This window comes from Panthera uncia, assembly GCF_023721935.1.
Source record: "Panthera uncia isolate 11264 chromosome C1 unlocalized genomic scaffold, Puncia_PCG_1.0 HiC_scaffold_3, whole genome shotgun sequence".
Taxonomy (NCBI): domain Eukaryota; kingdom Metazoa; phylum Chordata; class Mammalia; order Carnivora; family Felidae; genus Panthera; species Panthera uncia.
Window position 1 is genome coordinate 30,726,194 of NW_026057584.1, and position 18,184 is coordinate 30,744,377.

Genomic DNA, 18,184 nt, shown 5'->3' on the forward strand with positions numbered 1-18,184 from the left:
ACTGACTCTTCCTGGGTCTTGAGTCTGCTGGCTTTTAGATCGTGACTATGCTGTTGTCTCTCTTTGGTCTCTAGATTGCCTATTCACCTTACAAATGTTGGGGCTTGCCTGGCTCCATAATCATGAGCCAATCCTTTGTAATCAATCTCATTATATTAGTTATTATATATTACTATGTATATTATATATGTTACATGTATTACTGCATACCATTATATGTTATATATGTTTTACATTGTGTTATGTTATTGTATTATATATCTGTATACATGAATATACATCTCATTGGTTCTGTTTCTAAGGAACACCTGCTCCAAACTCTGCCCCAGGGACTAGTATAAAATGGAGGTAATTCTAGCAGTGCTGGCATGTGCCTGGGTAGGAGGCTTAAAGCAGGAGATCTTACAGGCAGGGTGACCAAAGTATAGAAGCATGGTGAGCACAGGCAGCCATCACTGTCCCCCTGTACTGCTCTCCACCCAAGTGATCTAGTGATTTGGTAATATGGCAGGAGTCAGGCAGCCAGAGGCTTGCTGACAGGAACAGAAGAAATACACTGTAAATTGGGGACAAGGGACACATTGGGACATTTTCCACAGGCTGTAATCTCTCTACCCTCAACTTCCCACCCCGTCTTTCACACTGGTGATAAATATTGCTGTGATCATGTAACTTGCCCTCTCAGAAACCTCTCAGTTGCACACAGTAGCCTAGAGAAGGTCTGTGCCCTTTGCGGGCAACTTCATTTCCTATTACACATTAGCCACCCAAGACTACTTACTGTTCCCCAACCACAACCTGGGCTTTCCTGCCTCAGTGTGTTTGATTACATAATTGAAAATCCACTCCCATCCATCAAAGTCCCGCCCTTCTCTCAGGGTCCACCTCAAATATCATCACCTCTATGAAACTTTTACTATTTCTCTGGGATCTGTCAATACTTTTAGAATAATGACAGAGAATACTCGTGCTCACTGTATCTGTGTGCACATGCAGACCTCATTTCTTTCTTCCTGCACATGCAGACCTCATTTTCCAGCTTCTTTGTACCTAGACTAGGTCTTTCCAATAGAATGAGAATTGTTCTGGTCATTGTCATCCCCAGTCTCAATGGGTAAGAAGGTGCACTCTCTCCACCTTTCCTGTCTACCAACTGCAAGAAGGAGTGGCTGAGGCTCTAGAAAATGGCCCAGCTGCCAACGGAACGAGCCCAGGATCCTCAGTCACTGCACAGAGCACGGCCTCCATCTTTCTGCCTCACTGGGCTGTGATAAGACAAGAAAAATACTTCCACTGCCTTCATTCACTGACATTGGGTTTTATCTATTATTATTATGGAAATAATTCCACTTATAACACTTATGCTGATTTTGCAATGAGTTATCGCTCTATCACCTATGTATCTATTTCTCTGACTGGAGAAACTTCCTTGTCCTCTTTCTCCTCTCCTTCATCTTCTTCAGCATTTTTCTCTGGCTTCTTCAAGTTTTATTAAAACCATTACCTTTAATTTTTGTTTTATCCACGTGAACAATCTGTGTTTTTTAAAGTAGCTGTAGGTAGAGAGGTAAATACCCTCTTTGTTGACCCTTTATCCTTGGTACATTTTTAAACATATTCAGATGCCAGAAGGAATTTTTTTCCTCTTGGCCCAAACACCTCTATTAACCCTATATCAATGTGAAAGTCTGGTATTATTTTCTCAAAAAAAAAAAAAAAAAAGAAAAAGAAAAATTCTCGATTTCATCACACGTACAAAAGGTTAAGTCTTGATGGTCACCCTATTTTTACGCCTGTGAATGTCGCCAGTGCACCCTCTAGTCACCACTTCATTCATGACCCAAGGGCCCTGATTTTAATCATTTTTTATGACTGTTACTTGTTTTACGGAATCAAAAAAGAAGAGTAAAAGAGATTACAACTTTAGACAAGGGCTCAGCAAGCTGTGGCTCTGGTCCAAAACAAGCCCGCCATCTGGTTTTATACATAAAGTGTCATTGAACAGTCATGCTCATTCATTTACGTACTGTCCATGGCTGCCTTTGCACTACAGTGGCAGAGCTGAAGAGGTGAAACAGAGATCTCTAGGCCTGCAAAGCCTAACGTATTTATTATCTGGTCCTTTAAAGTTTGATGATCCTTGCTTTAGATTTCTTTATAATTAAAAAAATTTAAAGCCTATTCTTGAGGGCTGTAACAACATTGTATTCATCTTTGCATCTCTGAGAGTCTATTCTGCAAAATGGAGGTATCCGATAAACATCAGGCAAATTGAAAAGTATAATTCAATTTCTGATCATGACTCCAAAGGTAGTGCCTTATGTACTATAGAGGGGTGGACATATGCTAGTTCCCCAGAGAGGGCACATTAGGAATAATTATACATTATGTGTCTCCTCAAAGGACTTCAGGTAACATGGGCCCAGTGAGAGAGGATACAGAACCAAAGGGCTTGGTTTGGGGTGGGGATGGCATATCTATGGGAGCCTCCATTGGGTCCAGGGCAGACTTGGGGCAATGGGTGACTCACACATGGGACTGGAGTACACTTGAGCTGAAAGGTGAGGGGAGGCAGGAGTAGAGCACAACAGGGGAAACCAGAGCAATGGAAAGAGAGATAATAGCAAACCAGAGGCAAATGGTGCTTATTACTATTACTTGACTACGACTTGGCCAGGGTGAGATCTGCCAGCAAAATGCTTCAGAAAATACAGTGTTGGTAGTTCATGTTCTTTACTATCATTCAAATGCTTAATAGGATTTTGCAGTAGACCCAAGGGACACAGCCCCCATCCTGATTCCCATCTTGGAGGACCACACTTATTCTAGTGCAGCCATTGCTAGCAATTCTCAAACACAAATGTGAATTTTCCGATGTTACGATTTCCACAAATGTTAGTTCTAAAAATGCCTTTTCCATGTAATAGCTTGACAGGAATATGTATATATATAAAAAAATAACCGTGGAACTGTGGGTGGTATGTACTATTATTACAAAAATAGATGGAACACACATATCAACATTGGATTTTTAAATATACAAAGGAAAGGAAAAAGGGAAGAAAAAAGTTAATGTTTTGGCTGTAACAGTTCCTTTCCTCACTAGACATTACACTTTGTCAACTCAATCTTGTTTTTCTAAAGCGGCTCCTTAAAACACTTGGTAGGGTTGAGTCAACATTCACTCAGGTTTCATGAGCCTTCGTGGCCTACTGCTACCTCACATGCATCTGAAATTCAGAAACTCTCAATGGTTCTCAAAATTTTAATTTTTTTCATATTACAAAGAGATGATGATTATATTATTCTATAGCATCATGTTTATAAATTCTAATATATCGATATAATTATATATAGATATATAGATATAATTGATATATATATCAATAGGCTTATATATGTATAGATATATAGATATAGGCTTATATAATATCTATATAGATATAATATATATATATATATATACACACACATAGATATATATATATATATATATATATATATATCAATAGGCTTACATAAAGAGAATTTCATCTACTGGCCTCTTACAACTAAAATGTAATGAGTCAATGCCTTGATTGGCCTAACTCTTTAACCGTGTATTGTATAACAGATCCACACGGAAATAACAATAAGCTTTTGCTGCTTTAAAAAAATAATATTCATTGCAGTCACTTCTTGAAAGAACTGAATTTTTTTTTTTTGTCACCTTGGAAAACTGACATGGGGGAAGGAAGTGGAGTAGGAACCTTGTAGATAGTTGACCTGTGTGGTTTTTCACTGGTGTAATAAGGTGTTTCACCTGGAAGCATGTCTCAAAAGGAAGAGAACAGGGACTCCCAGTAATTGTCTATGGCTATGTGTACCCAAAGGACTCTAATGGTTCAGTGGAAATACAAACTCAAAACATTCTATTGAAGTTTCAAAGTATTACGCCATTTTATTGTTAGCAAGTTCTTTGATTAGACTTTGTTACTTAAATCTTTTTTATTTTTTCTGGGAGCGCCTGGGTGGCTCAGTCAGTTAAGCATCCGACTTTGGCTCAGGTCATGATCTCACAGTCTGTGAGTTTGAGCCCCGTGTCGGGCTCTGTGCTGACAACTCAGAGCCTGGAGCCTGCTTCAGATTCTGTGTCCCTTCTCTCTCTGCTCCTCCCCTGCTCACGCTCTGTCTCTGTCTCTCTCTTTCAAAAATAAACAAACATTAAAAATTTTATCTTAAATAATTAAATATATATTTTTTCTGGGTGTATACTTACACTTAACTAGTTCTATAGTTTCATTATTTTGGCCTTTGCTACCCTTTCTGGAGGTACTATCCCATTTCCCTGGGTATCCTGATGTCCTCTAAAAATACTCTGCATAATTATCACTTCAGCATCAATATTTTATAGCTATTAAAAATGAGGGGTGCCTGGCTGGCTTAGCTGGTAGAGCATGAGACTCTTGTTCTTCAGGTTGTGGGTTCAAGCCCTGCGCTGGGTGTACAGATTACTTATAATAAAATCTTGAAAAAAATGAAACACGATGGGAGATAATGTGCCAATATTCCTTTGGATGTCAGTGGTATAATTAGGAATAAAACTCTGAACTTGGATTATCACTTATCACGTGTTGCTTGAGAATTAAATGCCAATCAAATTATGTAAAGGCTAGATATTTTAATACAGATGGTAATGTTCTTGATCATTATATGGGCATGATAGAGAGAAAGCTGTGCTAGTCTGTGTAAAACTTGTTGTTCCTTCCCCAGATTCTCCTGCTACTGTGATTTAAGGTCTCAGGAAGAAATCTCGCTTTGTCAAAACAAATTTTAATTTCTTAAAGAAGATGAGAAAAGACATACTGAGTATTTCTTTATCTGATACAAAGTCAAGTGAGCTTTTAACGGACATTCTTGGTATCAGGTGAAAGGACTTCAACAATTTCAAGAGACCAATGTAAGACAGGGTCCGTGCCGGGGTTTAGGGAATGAGCTTGAATCAGAGAGATAAGGGATGAATCCAGGATCTGCATGGATCAAGTATGTAGTCTTGGGTAAACTGTTCACTCTCGATTTCTTCATCTGTAAAGTGAGTGTAATTATAATAACAGTATTACCCACTTCTAGTGGGTATGTAAATTGCTTAACACAGAATCTAACAGACAGTAAACACTTAATAAATGGTCACAGCTGTAGCTGCTACTCTCACTAAAACAGAGGGAATCAGAGGAAAAACCAACGTTCTATTCTGATGAAAAAATTCTAGAGGAATCTGACATGTACAAGCCTGTCCTGATGGAGTTCTCAGAGTTTAGATATTCTTCTCATGTAGTTAAATTTGGATGACATCTTAGATGTAAATAAGGGATCGATTATACAAACAGTACCTCCGTTCGATAGATTACTATGCAACCACTGAATGTGATGCTGTAAAATATTCAACGACAGAGCAAGATGATCATAATGTGTTATTAATCAAAAGAGCAATTCCCTAAACATTATATATAGTATATATCATTTTCATCTTATTTTATATATGCATATTTGCATGAAGAATTGAAATATAGATGCAAAAATGTTATCGATTAGTATCTCTGATAGTTAGAAGTATGAGTAATATTAAATTTTCTTTTTACTGCTTTTCCCTAAATTTTCTGTAATGAATATGTATTGCCTTTGCAATACAAAAACGTAATGTTATTAGAAAGAAAGGAGATGCAGAGAAATTAAAAAAAAATTATTTTCTTGGTGACCTGAAGTACAATTTTTTAAAAACAAAGAAAGTCCAGGGACGCCTAGGTGGCTCAGCAGGTTGAGTCTGACTCTTGATTTTGGCTCAAGTCATGATCTCACTGTTGTGAGATCAAGCCCCAAGACCGGGCTCTGCGTGGGGTGTGAAGCCTACTTAAGATATTCTCTCTTGCTCTCGTCTCTCTCTGCACCTCCCCCACTCACATGCACGCGCACACACACAGTCTCTCTCTCTCCTTCTCGCCCTCACACCAAAAAAACAAAGTCCAAATGTTTTATATCTAGAGGTCTACTAGTAGAGCATAATAAGGGAAAGACAACATAGGGAGGGAATAATAAGAACATTCTAACTGTTAACAAAAAGATCTCGGTTATGGTATTTACCACACTCTTCCTAGAGTCAAGCATAAATCTGTGAATCATGATATGACCATTTTATGGTTTAATACTTGTCCATACATTTTTTTTTAAGTTTAATAGTTATCTACATTAGATAACTTCTTATATTACAAGATTGTTGCAACAAAATAACACTTTGCCATTTCTTTTTCTCCAGGCATGGTTTGTTTTATACAGAATCCTCCATGTTTGGGGCAGCAAGCACAGAAACTGTCATTTAGACTGGAGGCAATGCCAGGAATCTGCTTCACAACTTCTGAGTCAGCTTTCCCACCCATCACCTCTCAGTGCTCATGACTCAGGGTAACAAAGTCTGCGCTTAGTCTAATTAACTCCCCTTTGTTCTTTTTTTTTTCTTTTAATAAAAAAGATAGTCTTGTATTTTCTCACACTGTTTGTAGCAGACGGAAATGGACAGACTCTTACCTTTCTGTTTGTCTTGTGAACTGTAAGTGCCAAATGGATGCAATGGACTATTATCATTTCTCCTGGAGGCGTTTATAGCGTTTGGACAATTCTCAAAGCATGGCTTAGAAAATGCCCCACATTCTGTAGGCTCCTAAGGGATGAAAATACAAATTGTATTTGCTTTTGAAATGCGTTCTAACTTGGTCAATGAAAGCGAGGTAGAATGATCAGTTCGTGAACCATGCTCCAAAAGTCTACCGCACAGAAATTCTCGACTGAAAATTCAAAATGGCCCTATCGGTTAATAAAACATCTTTGAATATGAAATAAAAAAAAAATACTGACAATGTGGTGCTAAGGATTAGGAGTTCTCATAGCCAACACAAAAGAGGATTAACTTGATTATTCTTCCCCCCACTTACAACTGGCTTCTTTCAAATTTTCCTCCATCTGGGACCACAGCTCGTGGCAACAATACAGCTCATGCCAAGGGTGTTTTTCTGCCAACCAGCTGGTTCCTCGCTCTCTCCCTCAGTGACTAAGTGCATATGCTCTAGGACAAGTCAGAACCTAAACGGGTTTGTCACTGAAATGCCATGAGTGTGTCCCACTGCGGTACTAGGTCTTTAGGCCAGGAGCTAAAACAAACCCTGTGACAATGCCAGACAGTGGTTCTCCTGAGCTTCCCCCCCCCCCCCCGGTTTTTGATATTTTTCCCTCCAATTTTGATTTTGACGGCCTGCAAACAAATTCACAGTGTCTTCAAAATGGCCACAGTAACACCCCCACAAGCCACGTTACACAGGTGTGAAGAGGCAGTAGAAAGGGGCCAGGTGTAGACAGCCCTAGCTGTTTGTTCAAAAGGACTGAGGCACAGAGAACTGGGTTCTGCTGTGGCTCATATTATGTGCCTTCCTAACACAAGGAAGTCATGCGGAAGCCATCTCATGGTTGTGCCTTTGACCGTCTGTGAGAAGATCGCACCCAAACAGAAACACGGATCTGATGCCGCCGCCCCCCCTCCCCAGAGCTCTTTCCTTCTGAGCAAAGCATCTGGTCCAAGCAATTTGATTATACTTTCCTCTTAGTTACAAACATTCAGTATCCTAAACAAAATATTTAAAACATTCAATTTATGCATTCTTAATAATTAAAATGTTTTCAGCTGCTGAAGCCCTGTTAGCTCTTTGTCAAGGCTCAGAACGTTTTTCCCACAGCCAGGGTTACCCTCTGCCTCTGTACTGCTAGTCAAACCAAACTCCTCCTAAATTAAAGCTGGAGCCCGGGCAGGCAGGAGGGCCAGGGCTCACTTTGCACAGCCTTGTGCTTTAACAACAACAACAAAAATTCTGCTTTCCCAGCTCTTTGATAAATGACACAATCGATATCCCAACAACTGATCAGTAACCAGCCTAATTAAAATATTCAGCCTGTAAAATAGAGCTGTCGTGGAGCCCTCCATTAGTGTCCCAGCCAATAAAAAATATAATGGATTTTTAAACATATTCTCCTTCTACCAAGATGAGCTTGGAGCGGGGAGGGAAATGTTTTGGGGAAGAGGAAAAAAAACAGGTCATAACCCATTTTTTAATACCAAGTCTCTAGGCTCAAATAGAATTACAATTGAACCTCAAGCTCATCCTTTGAAAAACATGTTTCTGTTTCAAATGATTTTGATCCAATCAAGGACTCATTATGTATTCTTCACGAGGCCCTCATCAAAACTGTTTACGTATCTTGTACATCTGGGTAATGTGGGAAAATACTCCAACAACTATATATTTTGACTTTTCTTAAGTAGCTTCTTCATTTTTTTTTATATCAATATAATGTTCAAGTAACCATTTTGGTAATCTTGCCAAATCTAACTAATTGATTTGCCTGCACGTATGAGCGGTGCTGAGACCTTTTTCTAGGTTGTGGTGCGTTTATTGTACCTGAGGGTGACTGCTGGTCCACAGGAGAAGACACCAAAAACACGAGTGCACAACATACGCTGTGACACAGTAAAACACAGAGCTGGGAGGTCAAATAGCTGCAGACTTTTTTTTTTTTTTTCCAATTTAATAAAGATTAGTTGTACATTAGAGGCTGCTGTCTTTATAAGAAAAAATGCTCTTTAATCTTCATGGGTACCACAGAGATTCTCGGTAGCTGAGAGCATCAAGTGCCTGTCTGTTCCCCATGGAAAGCATATAAATATTAGGGAAACTAAAAAGGGATCTTGTTTAAATGTCCTCGTAAAAATTTCTTTTTGTCCCATTTCTTAATTCCCAATTAATTTCCTAGTGAACTTATTAATAAGACACTTCTGAGGATGGGCAACAAACTAAAAGTTTAGTTCTTTCTTCTGATGGAATAATTGTCAACCCACCCCAGAGCTCGAGAATCAACATGGAAATACCTGCCGTAAAGGAGAATGCAAATGCTAAAATGACTCAACTAGATGAGCCAAACTATAGAACGCTCACCCACTAGGCAAACACCTGTTTTAGAGAAACACATGGAATGAGGGAAGGTGAGAGGTGGGGGACACAACTTCTAACAACTATATTCATTTTTTCTTTTCTTTTTTCCTTAACTTTTGGTTATTTGTACAGGTATGGTACTCTACAGCAGCACCTTCCAGACTTTTCTCTTACTTGAAATATCTTTGTTCCAAGAAATCTTAAGGAAGACGTAATACACAGATACACAGAAGGGGTGGCTTAGGGGCCCACAGACCATCCTTCAGACCCATCCCCGACAACCGGTACCATGAATCCCAAGGCTCCAGAGTAAGAATCACATTGAACCAGAAAGGAGCCAATTCCATCATGGATGGAAGCAAAAGATAAGGGTTTTATAACTATGTACATAAGTAAAATCCATTAAATATTCATGGAAGCCTCTCTGTCACTTAGGCAGATACAAATGTTGAAAACGAGTTGGCTCATTATATATAGTCTCCAGTAATTGGCCAATTTACATTTATTTAACATTTACAAGGTTATGTACCGAAGAGTAAAAAGGTACAGTTACTCTCTTCCGATAGCTGATAATATAACAAAGTGAGATATAGTTTACAAGTTTACTACTTCAGCTGACCCCCTCAGATACAGTAGGTCTCAGATGCATCTTTTATTCATTCATTAAACGATATTTATTAAGTGTCTACTGTGTGCTGGGAAATGAGGATACATTAAGGGACACAATAGACAACAGTATCTGTCATCTGTAAGCACTCAGCACTCAACTATGTATGTCTTCACATCACCAGAAAATGGACAACCTGGGATTTTTACTCAAGTGATCCACAACTTTAGAGCCTAAGCTTTTAACTGCTATGAGCTTCAACTACCTTCCGCTATGGCTTAATTTGAAAAATCCTTTTTTTTATTTTTAAGTTTAACTTATTATTAAAACTAATATTTTAAATGAGTGTGTTGTTAACAGTATTCTATGTTAACTTTGCATATTTACCGGATTACACAAATATTACTTGTCCTCAGAGAATATTTGTGTGATATGCTTATGTTTTTCTCAACTCAACTATGATCAACTGTTTTCTCCTTATCTTTTCTTAAAATATATTTCAGGAGTATTTAATAATTTTTTTTATATATTAGAGAAAATAATGTTTTAGGAATATTTTATATTTATTATAAATATACTAACATAATTGTATAATTTAATAATTGTATTATACATAGATATTATAATTGTATGTAAGTGAAATGTTTAGGGGTACTGGCATTCGAGAATATTTTATGGTTACGCTTCACGTCTAGGTAAAAATATTTTTATATTAAAAAATCCATAGAAAAATCAGATAAAATATTGCAAAAATCCTTATTAAATTAAAAACATTTATTTAATACCACGAAGCAAGCAGCTTGCTTAACAGCTTAAGTTTTAAATTAGTTAAGTCCCAGGTCTATATTATCCATGTGCACATTATGGGGGAAAATATACAGAGCTGAGCGCATTACAACAATCTTCATATTAAGCACTATATATATATCTGATCAAGAACTTTCTAAAGTATAGACACTATCAGCACATCAATCAAAAAGTATATAAAGATGTTATATAGTTTAACAGTTTATTATATGAATAAAGCCTTGTTCATAAAGTCCAAATCTCTAGAAATTTCTGGGGGAAAATCTAGAAAATATGGACCTGTTACATTTGATAAATTACTTACCTTGTATGAACATTTTTATACCTTCTACTTATACCTATAATATATAACCACACGTAAATCCATCAGAGCCCTTCGGGGGCAGGTTTTTCCAATTTCAGAATCAGTATGATACTAGTGATGGAAGTTTGCATACCCTAGGGGGCCATTTGGGCAATCTGCAGAGGGAACCAAAGACATGCATCACCTCCATTGGTCTCTCTGGCCTCCGCAGAATCACCAATTGGATCATCCCTCGAATGTTTCCCTCCATGGACATTGATCGCCTCAGTGTCTCCATAGCTTCGTGGTTGGATTTTCCCAAAAGAGATTCCCCATTAACGGCAATCAGCTGGTCATTCATCCGCAGACGACCATCCTAGGACAGAGGAAAGAAAAACAGTGTTAAACAGAGAAAGGTATGGTGATGATGTATGGCTATTTCAGGAAAAGTTCACATTTAAAAAGAAAAAAAAAAAAAAAAAGAAAAAAAACCCCAGCCATTAGGAATGATTTATTTTCTATAGCAGAAAAAGGTTCTGGAGCTTATCAAATAGTCACGAATACTAACAATAATGAACTGTGTGAAAGTGTTTTTTAGAAATCTCAGAGTCCCAAGCTGCAATAATTTAGACATTTGTATAATGTCTCTTACCTACATCTTTGGCAAGCATGCTAACCTAGCCCAATTCTGCCATTTTCTCTGGCAGGGACTATATTGGCTCAAAGAAAGGGGATTTGGAAGCAGAAGGAAGTGGTCACATCACTAGAAACAAGGGTTTGCATTTTCAGGCACGGAGAGACATCATGCTTAAATGTTGTGTGCTTGACAGCCATAATGCGTCTCCCAGATATTACTGCTAACTCTGTTGAATGGTGCTGGAAACAAAACAAAACAAAACAAAACAAAAACTCATGTTATTTTCTCTAATACAACCAAAAAGTTGCTAGTCTGCTAGTCTGCAGAAGAACACAGAGGTGTGCAGAGAAGGGCCAATGTGCACTGATGTCTTCTGGCAAAAAAGCATGACAAAGGAGACTGTCAAGCTTTCTGCACACAGGCTCTGACTGATTACTACTTTTACCCAGAATCTTCAGGAAACCGGATTCTGCAAAGTGCACATAACCTCAACATGTGGACAGGCAGCCCAGACTCTAGTTTACATCACGTCTAGGTACTGGTCATCTGCAACCAGAAGCATCTCACAAGCTAGGGATGCCAATGGTAGCTAGCAAACTGGGATGGCACTGTGTGCTTTCTCTATCTAAGATAAATGATTGGTAATTTCACTAATGGTGGCAGGTCTGCGGCCAAAAGAACTTAAGGGGACCACAGTGCATCTCCCCAACAGGCAGCTTCAAGGGAAAAACACTCAAAATACAGAGAGTCTGTATAGGGACATGCCTTATACCTGTTTCACACTAGGGAAGAAAGTTCTCACTATGAGGCACAGGTGCAATTTTAGTAATTTTATGATGTCGTTGTTGCTAATAAACTTAACAGAAGTACCAGTAGCTACAGTTGCCCTTCCTGGAGAATTTTTCCATAAATTATCTCTAGAAGTCAAAGAACTCAAGAAGTAGATTAACATTTTACTTTGCATTTTTCAGATAAGGAAACTGAAAGAGGGAAGGGCTGCAACTTGCCCAAGTCACAAAAGCAAGTCAGAGACAAAGTGACCCAAATTCTGGTTTTATGCACCTTGGCTCTTTGGTCTCTCTACCAGGCTCCTCTTTGTTACTTGATCTCTAGACTACAGTTGTAGGACACGAAAATAGGAAAGGAAAATACTAAAGAGTTTTGTTGGTAGTAAGTATCTGAGATCCATGTTCAAATTTAACAGAATAAAATACAAAAAAGAAAACTTTCCTAAGAAATGAGAAAAGCAGGCATACAATGGACAATCGGACCAACTGTGCAACTTTGGGAGAGAAATCGTGTGGACGAGTTGATAAACTTTGACTAACTCGGTAGCATATGGTCCGTGGAAGTTCTTCTGCAGACAGTGCGGGGAAAGGGTGAGCAGGGAAGGCTGCTCTGGAGAGCTAATGCCCTGGAGATGCGCAGCCCGTGACACCTGGTGGAGAGGGCGCTGACCGTGCAGGATCATGGAGGCCACCCAAAGGAGCACATGCTCCTGAACGAAGAAACAGAGATGGCAGGGCAACAGGATTGATCGAGAAGGGCATACAATCAGAGCTGTACAATGTCTGAGTGGACTGCCTCAGCGTAACGGCCCCTCCCTTCCTCTTGTTTTCCCATTCCACTTAACCTTTACCCTAATTTGGAGCAAATCTGGAAATGAGATTTACAGGAAAGGCCAAACAAGAAAGAAATCTCTTCATTTCTGTTATCTAATTTTGAGGGAGGCACATAAAAAATGAGGTTAAGGTTACACGAAACAGGGTAAAACAAAAACAACCGTAATGGTTTAGTCATGTGAAGTGAGACATAACACGAGAAATCCTTCGGTCCTATCTTGGCATTTAGTGGAAGGAAGGCTATTGGGTTGAAGCTTGAGGAGGATGGGAGGGTCACTAAAAATTGGATGAATGATTTTTAAAGAGGAGGAGGAAATAGAGGAATTAGACCAAGATCCCAGCTCTGTCAACAGGAAATGAGGTCTACTAGGTGTTGGATTTGTAGAGGCTTAGTCTTGGCAGGACACCTCGTCCTCTACAACATGAAGAAAGATAAGGATTGAAACTTTATGGGTATCTCTAGAGTGGAGGAAATAAAATCTGAGTGAGACTCCACCTGGTAACTCCTATGAACCTTGTCTGTGAAGTACGAGGCAAGGTCTGAGTGAAGAGGTAAACAGAGAGAAGGAGATGTAAAGCCTTTTTTTTTTTTCTTTGTAAAATAATCTCTCACCAACAGGTACTAAGCACAAACTTTCATTTTCAGCTACAATCCAAGTCTGAAGCATACAGAACTACATTGAAGGAGAGCATGTTTGCTATATTCAGTCCAAAACAAAAAGGCAGGTTAGGTCACCCCAGGGCAGCTGGGATTTTTTTTTTTTTTAGAAGACATCCACATTTATCACAAGCATCACTGGAGAGCTATGGGCATGATAAAAATCCACACACTCTCATTTTCAGGCTTGGCTGGGTCTGTTGCTCTTGGTGTGTGCTTTCTCCATCTAAGATAAATGATGGGTAATTTCATTAGTGGTGATCCCAGTAAGTGCCATGTTGTCCTAACATTTAGAATATAATCACAGAATTCAGAGTTGGAAAGGTCCTTAGAGTTCATCTTGTCCAACCTCTTCTGTTTACAGATAAATAATGTGATGCCCAAAGATGATGAGAAACCATTTATTGAACTCCTCTTAAGAGAAGGACTTCCCCATGGGTTAGGACTTGCTTGGCTTAGTTTCGGTCAGAGCTAGAGCAGAAGAGCCCAAATCCTGGCTTCTCAGCATTCTCGATTTCCTAAGCGTCCTCTCTGCTACATAGGTGACAATGACTAGTTCCAAAAGAAATAATGCTTCAAGAAAAAAACTCTCAAAACCAGAGAATACAATATGCCACCAGATGTCTTCCAGAGGAGAATCCTATACAAAATCCAGAGTCATATGGCAGAAGATGTGGGGACTGGTGAGTATGTGCTGGGCAATGGCAGGACAAGGACACAAAGTAGAGGCAGGAGACAAAAATTTGCTCGTGTCTCTACCTCTATGAACATACATGCATCCCCAAGTGCGGTCTTGATCTAAAATGAAAGTGGTTCAATGGAAAACTCCTTAAATACCTCTAACTCAAACTCACTAAATATCCTTCACAATTGTGCATGCCCTTGGGATGCTTTGGAATAGTTTTGACCAAGAAAAGCACTTTTTTAGGTTTTATCTTTTTCTATTAATATTGTGTTTAAGTAAATACTTAGACATGAGAATGCTACCTCTCATCAAATGATTTTATATAAGTGAATTCAACTATCCAGGGATATGACTCAGTAATTTTAGAATATTTATTTCATTGTAATCTGGGTCATGCTTGCATTTATTAAAGAAAAAAAAATCCTTTTCTGCTATAGACTAAATGTTTGTGTCCCTTGTCCCCCACCCCTCTTCCAAATATAACGTGAGGTTATTAGGATGAAACCCTCCTGAATGGGGTTAGTGCCCATATGAAATAGCCTGAGAGAGAACTCTCACCCCCTCTGCTGTGTGAGGTACAGCAGGCAGACGGCCATCTATCAACCTGAAGCGGGTTCTCACCAGATACTGAATCTGGGGGCATCTTGATCTTAGACTTCAGTCTCCAGCACTGGGAGAAATAAATTCTGTTTTTCAATAAGTCACTCAGGCTGTGATAGTCTGCTAACGCAGCCCAAACAGACTAAGACACTTTCCTCCCTGTTTTACTGTCATCAGACACCTAACTAACAAGACTCTTCACCTCTGGCAACTATACTCTTTACCTCTTCCCACCCCCCCCATAACCAACTCTATCTATCCTCAAGCCAGGAGGGAGTAAAGGAAATTCCCAAAAGAGGAAGAAAAAAAAGGAAGGAGAGCAGTGCAAAGATAAAACGTAACTTCCTTACAATACTTTAGGACAAATAAAAACTGGTACAAGACTAGGTTTTGTCCGTGTCCTGGGATGGCTTCAGATCTCATCGGCACTAACTTGGTTCTAACACAACAGGATGAGTGAACCAGGAGACAGGATGTTTGAGTATGACATCCCCCTTTTAGTGAGCACCTAACATAGGCCAGTTCTTGTGCAAATATTTTGTATATGCTCTCTCATTTTTTTCTCACAACAACTTCATGGTAGAAATACTACTGTCTACTATTTAAGAGGTATAGAAATGGAGGCTCAAATATAATAAGTGATTTGTCAAAGGTTATTGGCATGGCTAGGTCTCCTCAGGCATGTACCTGTTATGGTATATTGCTTCTAATATCAAAGTTCTAGAGATGATTAAAGACACTACAGTTATTAATGACAATAATTATTTAATGAGCTTTTTTGTGGAGTCATTGTGCTAAACCCATCATGTACAGTAGACAATTTAAGGCTTACAACAATCCTATACATTGGGGACTGTTGCCCTCATTTTATAAAAAAGAAACCAAGAACTGGGTCAGTTAAATGCATTGTTGCAAGTCACATTTCTAAAGCAGATCTGAACCAGGACTGGGTCACTCCGAAGGCCACATTTCCAACTATTTTGCTCCACAGCTACATATTTAGACCAGATAATTCTTTGTAATGTGGGCCGTCAGGTACTTTGTAGTATGTTTCATGTGTCCACTGAAGTACATCTAAGATTTCCAGGGGGTCTAGTGACCTCATATTTCAGCATCTGTCGTACTGTGGTGCCTGGGTACTATCTCTACCATGATTACTGGTGACATGGTATGGCTTAATCCACCTCTTTGGGCCAATTTTTGTAAGGCCCCTTTCCTTCTAAAGTTCTAACGGACACAGAGGGGAGAGTAAAGTAAGAAAGCCAAGCGAAGAACTAGCCTCTGCAAAACGTGAGACAGGCATGAGGGAGTGGGCTGGCTTTCTTAGGAGTAGCTGGCTGCAGCCCAAGGCCAGTCCGCATTAGGCCAGGGTGTTGAGAGGATTAATCACGACCAGATGTCGGCTCCTGCCTCTGCATGTTTCTAAGGAGGCCCTCAGTAAAACCTTCTGGGATATTATCAACACTCAGAACCCAAAGCCCAAAGCCTGGCTTCAGACTGCAGAGCAGGATTTCCCTGGGGTGTGGTGGGACTCCAGGCCAGATGACACCTGATTGAGGGTAAGGACTATCCTGAACAAATCCTTCACAAGGCCCTAAAATCATTCCATGACAACATCTGCCTACCATATTTCTGAAAAAAAAAACAAAAAAAAAAACAACGTACCTAAAAAACCCCCTTGCATTCCAGATTGAAATCATTTGACTTCGTTTAAAAACAATAGCAATGAAAGCAAAAGAATAAATCAAGATTTTTTAAAGTACAGTTTTTAAAACAAAGAAGGGGAATAAAGAAAGTTGCTAAGATTACAAGCATGTAAGCTCTTGTCTTGAAGAGTGCCTACCTACATCCATCAGTGTTTTACATCATCAGTCCAAACACAATTTCAACCAATACAAACAGAGCCAATTCTTCCCAAATAAGAGCTCTCTAAATTTTCCAGGGTCCAGAAGTTGAATTCTGGGGTACACACCATGGTGATTGACCACATCTCAATACTCATGATCCTGTAATGCTCATCTATCATACCTTTATCACGTTCGATATATATTTGCTTATATATTTAACTTATTATGTCACCAGCTTCCCGGATTACAGAATGAGTTGTTTTAAGTTTCCCATCTCCAGTACTATATATTGCAGAACTCACTACAGATGTTCAAGAAGAGCTTGCTAAATTGAGTCACTTGTAAGATCTTTCATTCGCGGGCTCCGGACCTGGGGGAGGTTTCACCTACAATGAGCAAATGGCTTATTCACACACTGGAACTATGAGAGATTCATGAACGCAGGCTGGCCTGAAAATGCTAGCACATGTTCACATGTACACAGACTTTTAGACTTCTCAAAGCGAAGCCTGATTACTTTTGTGTACTGGCCCAATAGCCACTTCCTCAACTGCTGTACAATTTAAATTTATTCATTTAATTCAATAATTGTTTTAAGAGCCTCACTCCGCCATTACGCAGCAAACTGTCAGAGTCTCAGCAACATACTGTTACTTGTTTGTGGCATTGGAAACCGTTTTTGCCAAAGATAACTGAAGAATATTGTTCAGAGCATCGGAACATACATAACCAAAACATGCTGATATAGGACTTGCAAATGTATTATAATTCTTTCATTTCAAATTCCCAATGGAAAATATGGGGCATGAATATATTGCAATTTATAGACTCCACTACGGTCATTACTGAGCCTTATAATTTCCTCAGCAAGAAAGTTTGAGAAGCACTGACACAGAGTGATCACAAATATCCAGTGGCTTACTATGCAGTAATAGTATTTTGTGCTTATCTGACACTTCTGCTTCCTGTCATTTCAGCTTCCTCTCCATATATTCCTATCTCCTTCCTGATTCTCTGTTTTTGGTTTACTTTGGCCTAGAAAACTGGAAAATAAAAAGCTTATTAAGGCATATGTGTTTTATATGAATTAAGAAGATGCTGCATGAATGCCTTACCAGACTAGAATCTGAGGCCTTTTCAACTCTTTGAAAATCATTCTTATTTAATTTTTTAAAAATGAACTCTGCTCTTATTTGTGCTAAAATTGCTTAAAGTCTGGTCACTAGAAGAATGGGTCCAAGGCAAAGTGTCAAGAACAAAGCTTGGACCACATTATGAATGAATATGTATATATATATAATATATTATATATATATATATATAATACGAATATATTATATATAGATTTATATTATGAAAGTTGAATTGTTCTTGACACTTTGTCTTGGACCCATTCTTCTAGTGACCAGACTTTAAGCAATTTTAGCACA

At 38.9% G+C, this 18,184-nt stretch overlaps 1 protein-coding gene across 3 annotated transcripts in view; it reads right to left on the bottom strand.

Annotated features, from left to right (window-relative positions):
• PARD3B (par-3 family cell polarity regulator beta) overlaps positions 1 to 18,184 on the bottom strand; it is a 1,005,179-nt gene that overhangs the window by 391,102 nt on the left and 595,893 nt on the right. For all 3 annotated transcript variants that reach the window (XM_049615864.1, XM_049615867.1, XM_049615866.1), the window contains 2 exons: positions 10,911 to 11,081; positions 6,559 to 6,691 (listed from right to left, as the gene is read on the bottom strand). In XM_049615864.1, the coding sequence (XP_049471821.1) occupies positions 6,559 to 6,691; positions 10,911 to 11,081 (304 nt within the window). The remainder of the gene's footprint in view (positions 1 to 6,558; positions 6,692 to 10,910; positions 11,082 to 18,184) is intronic.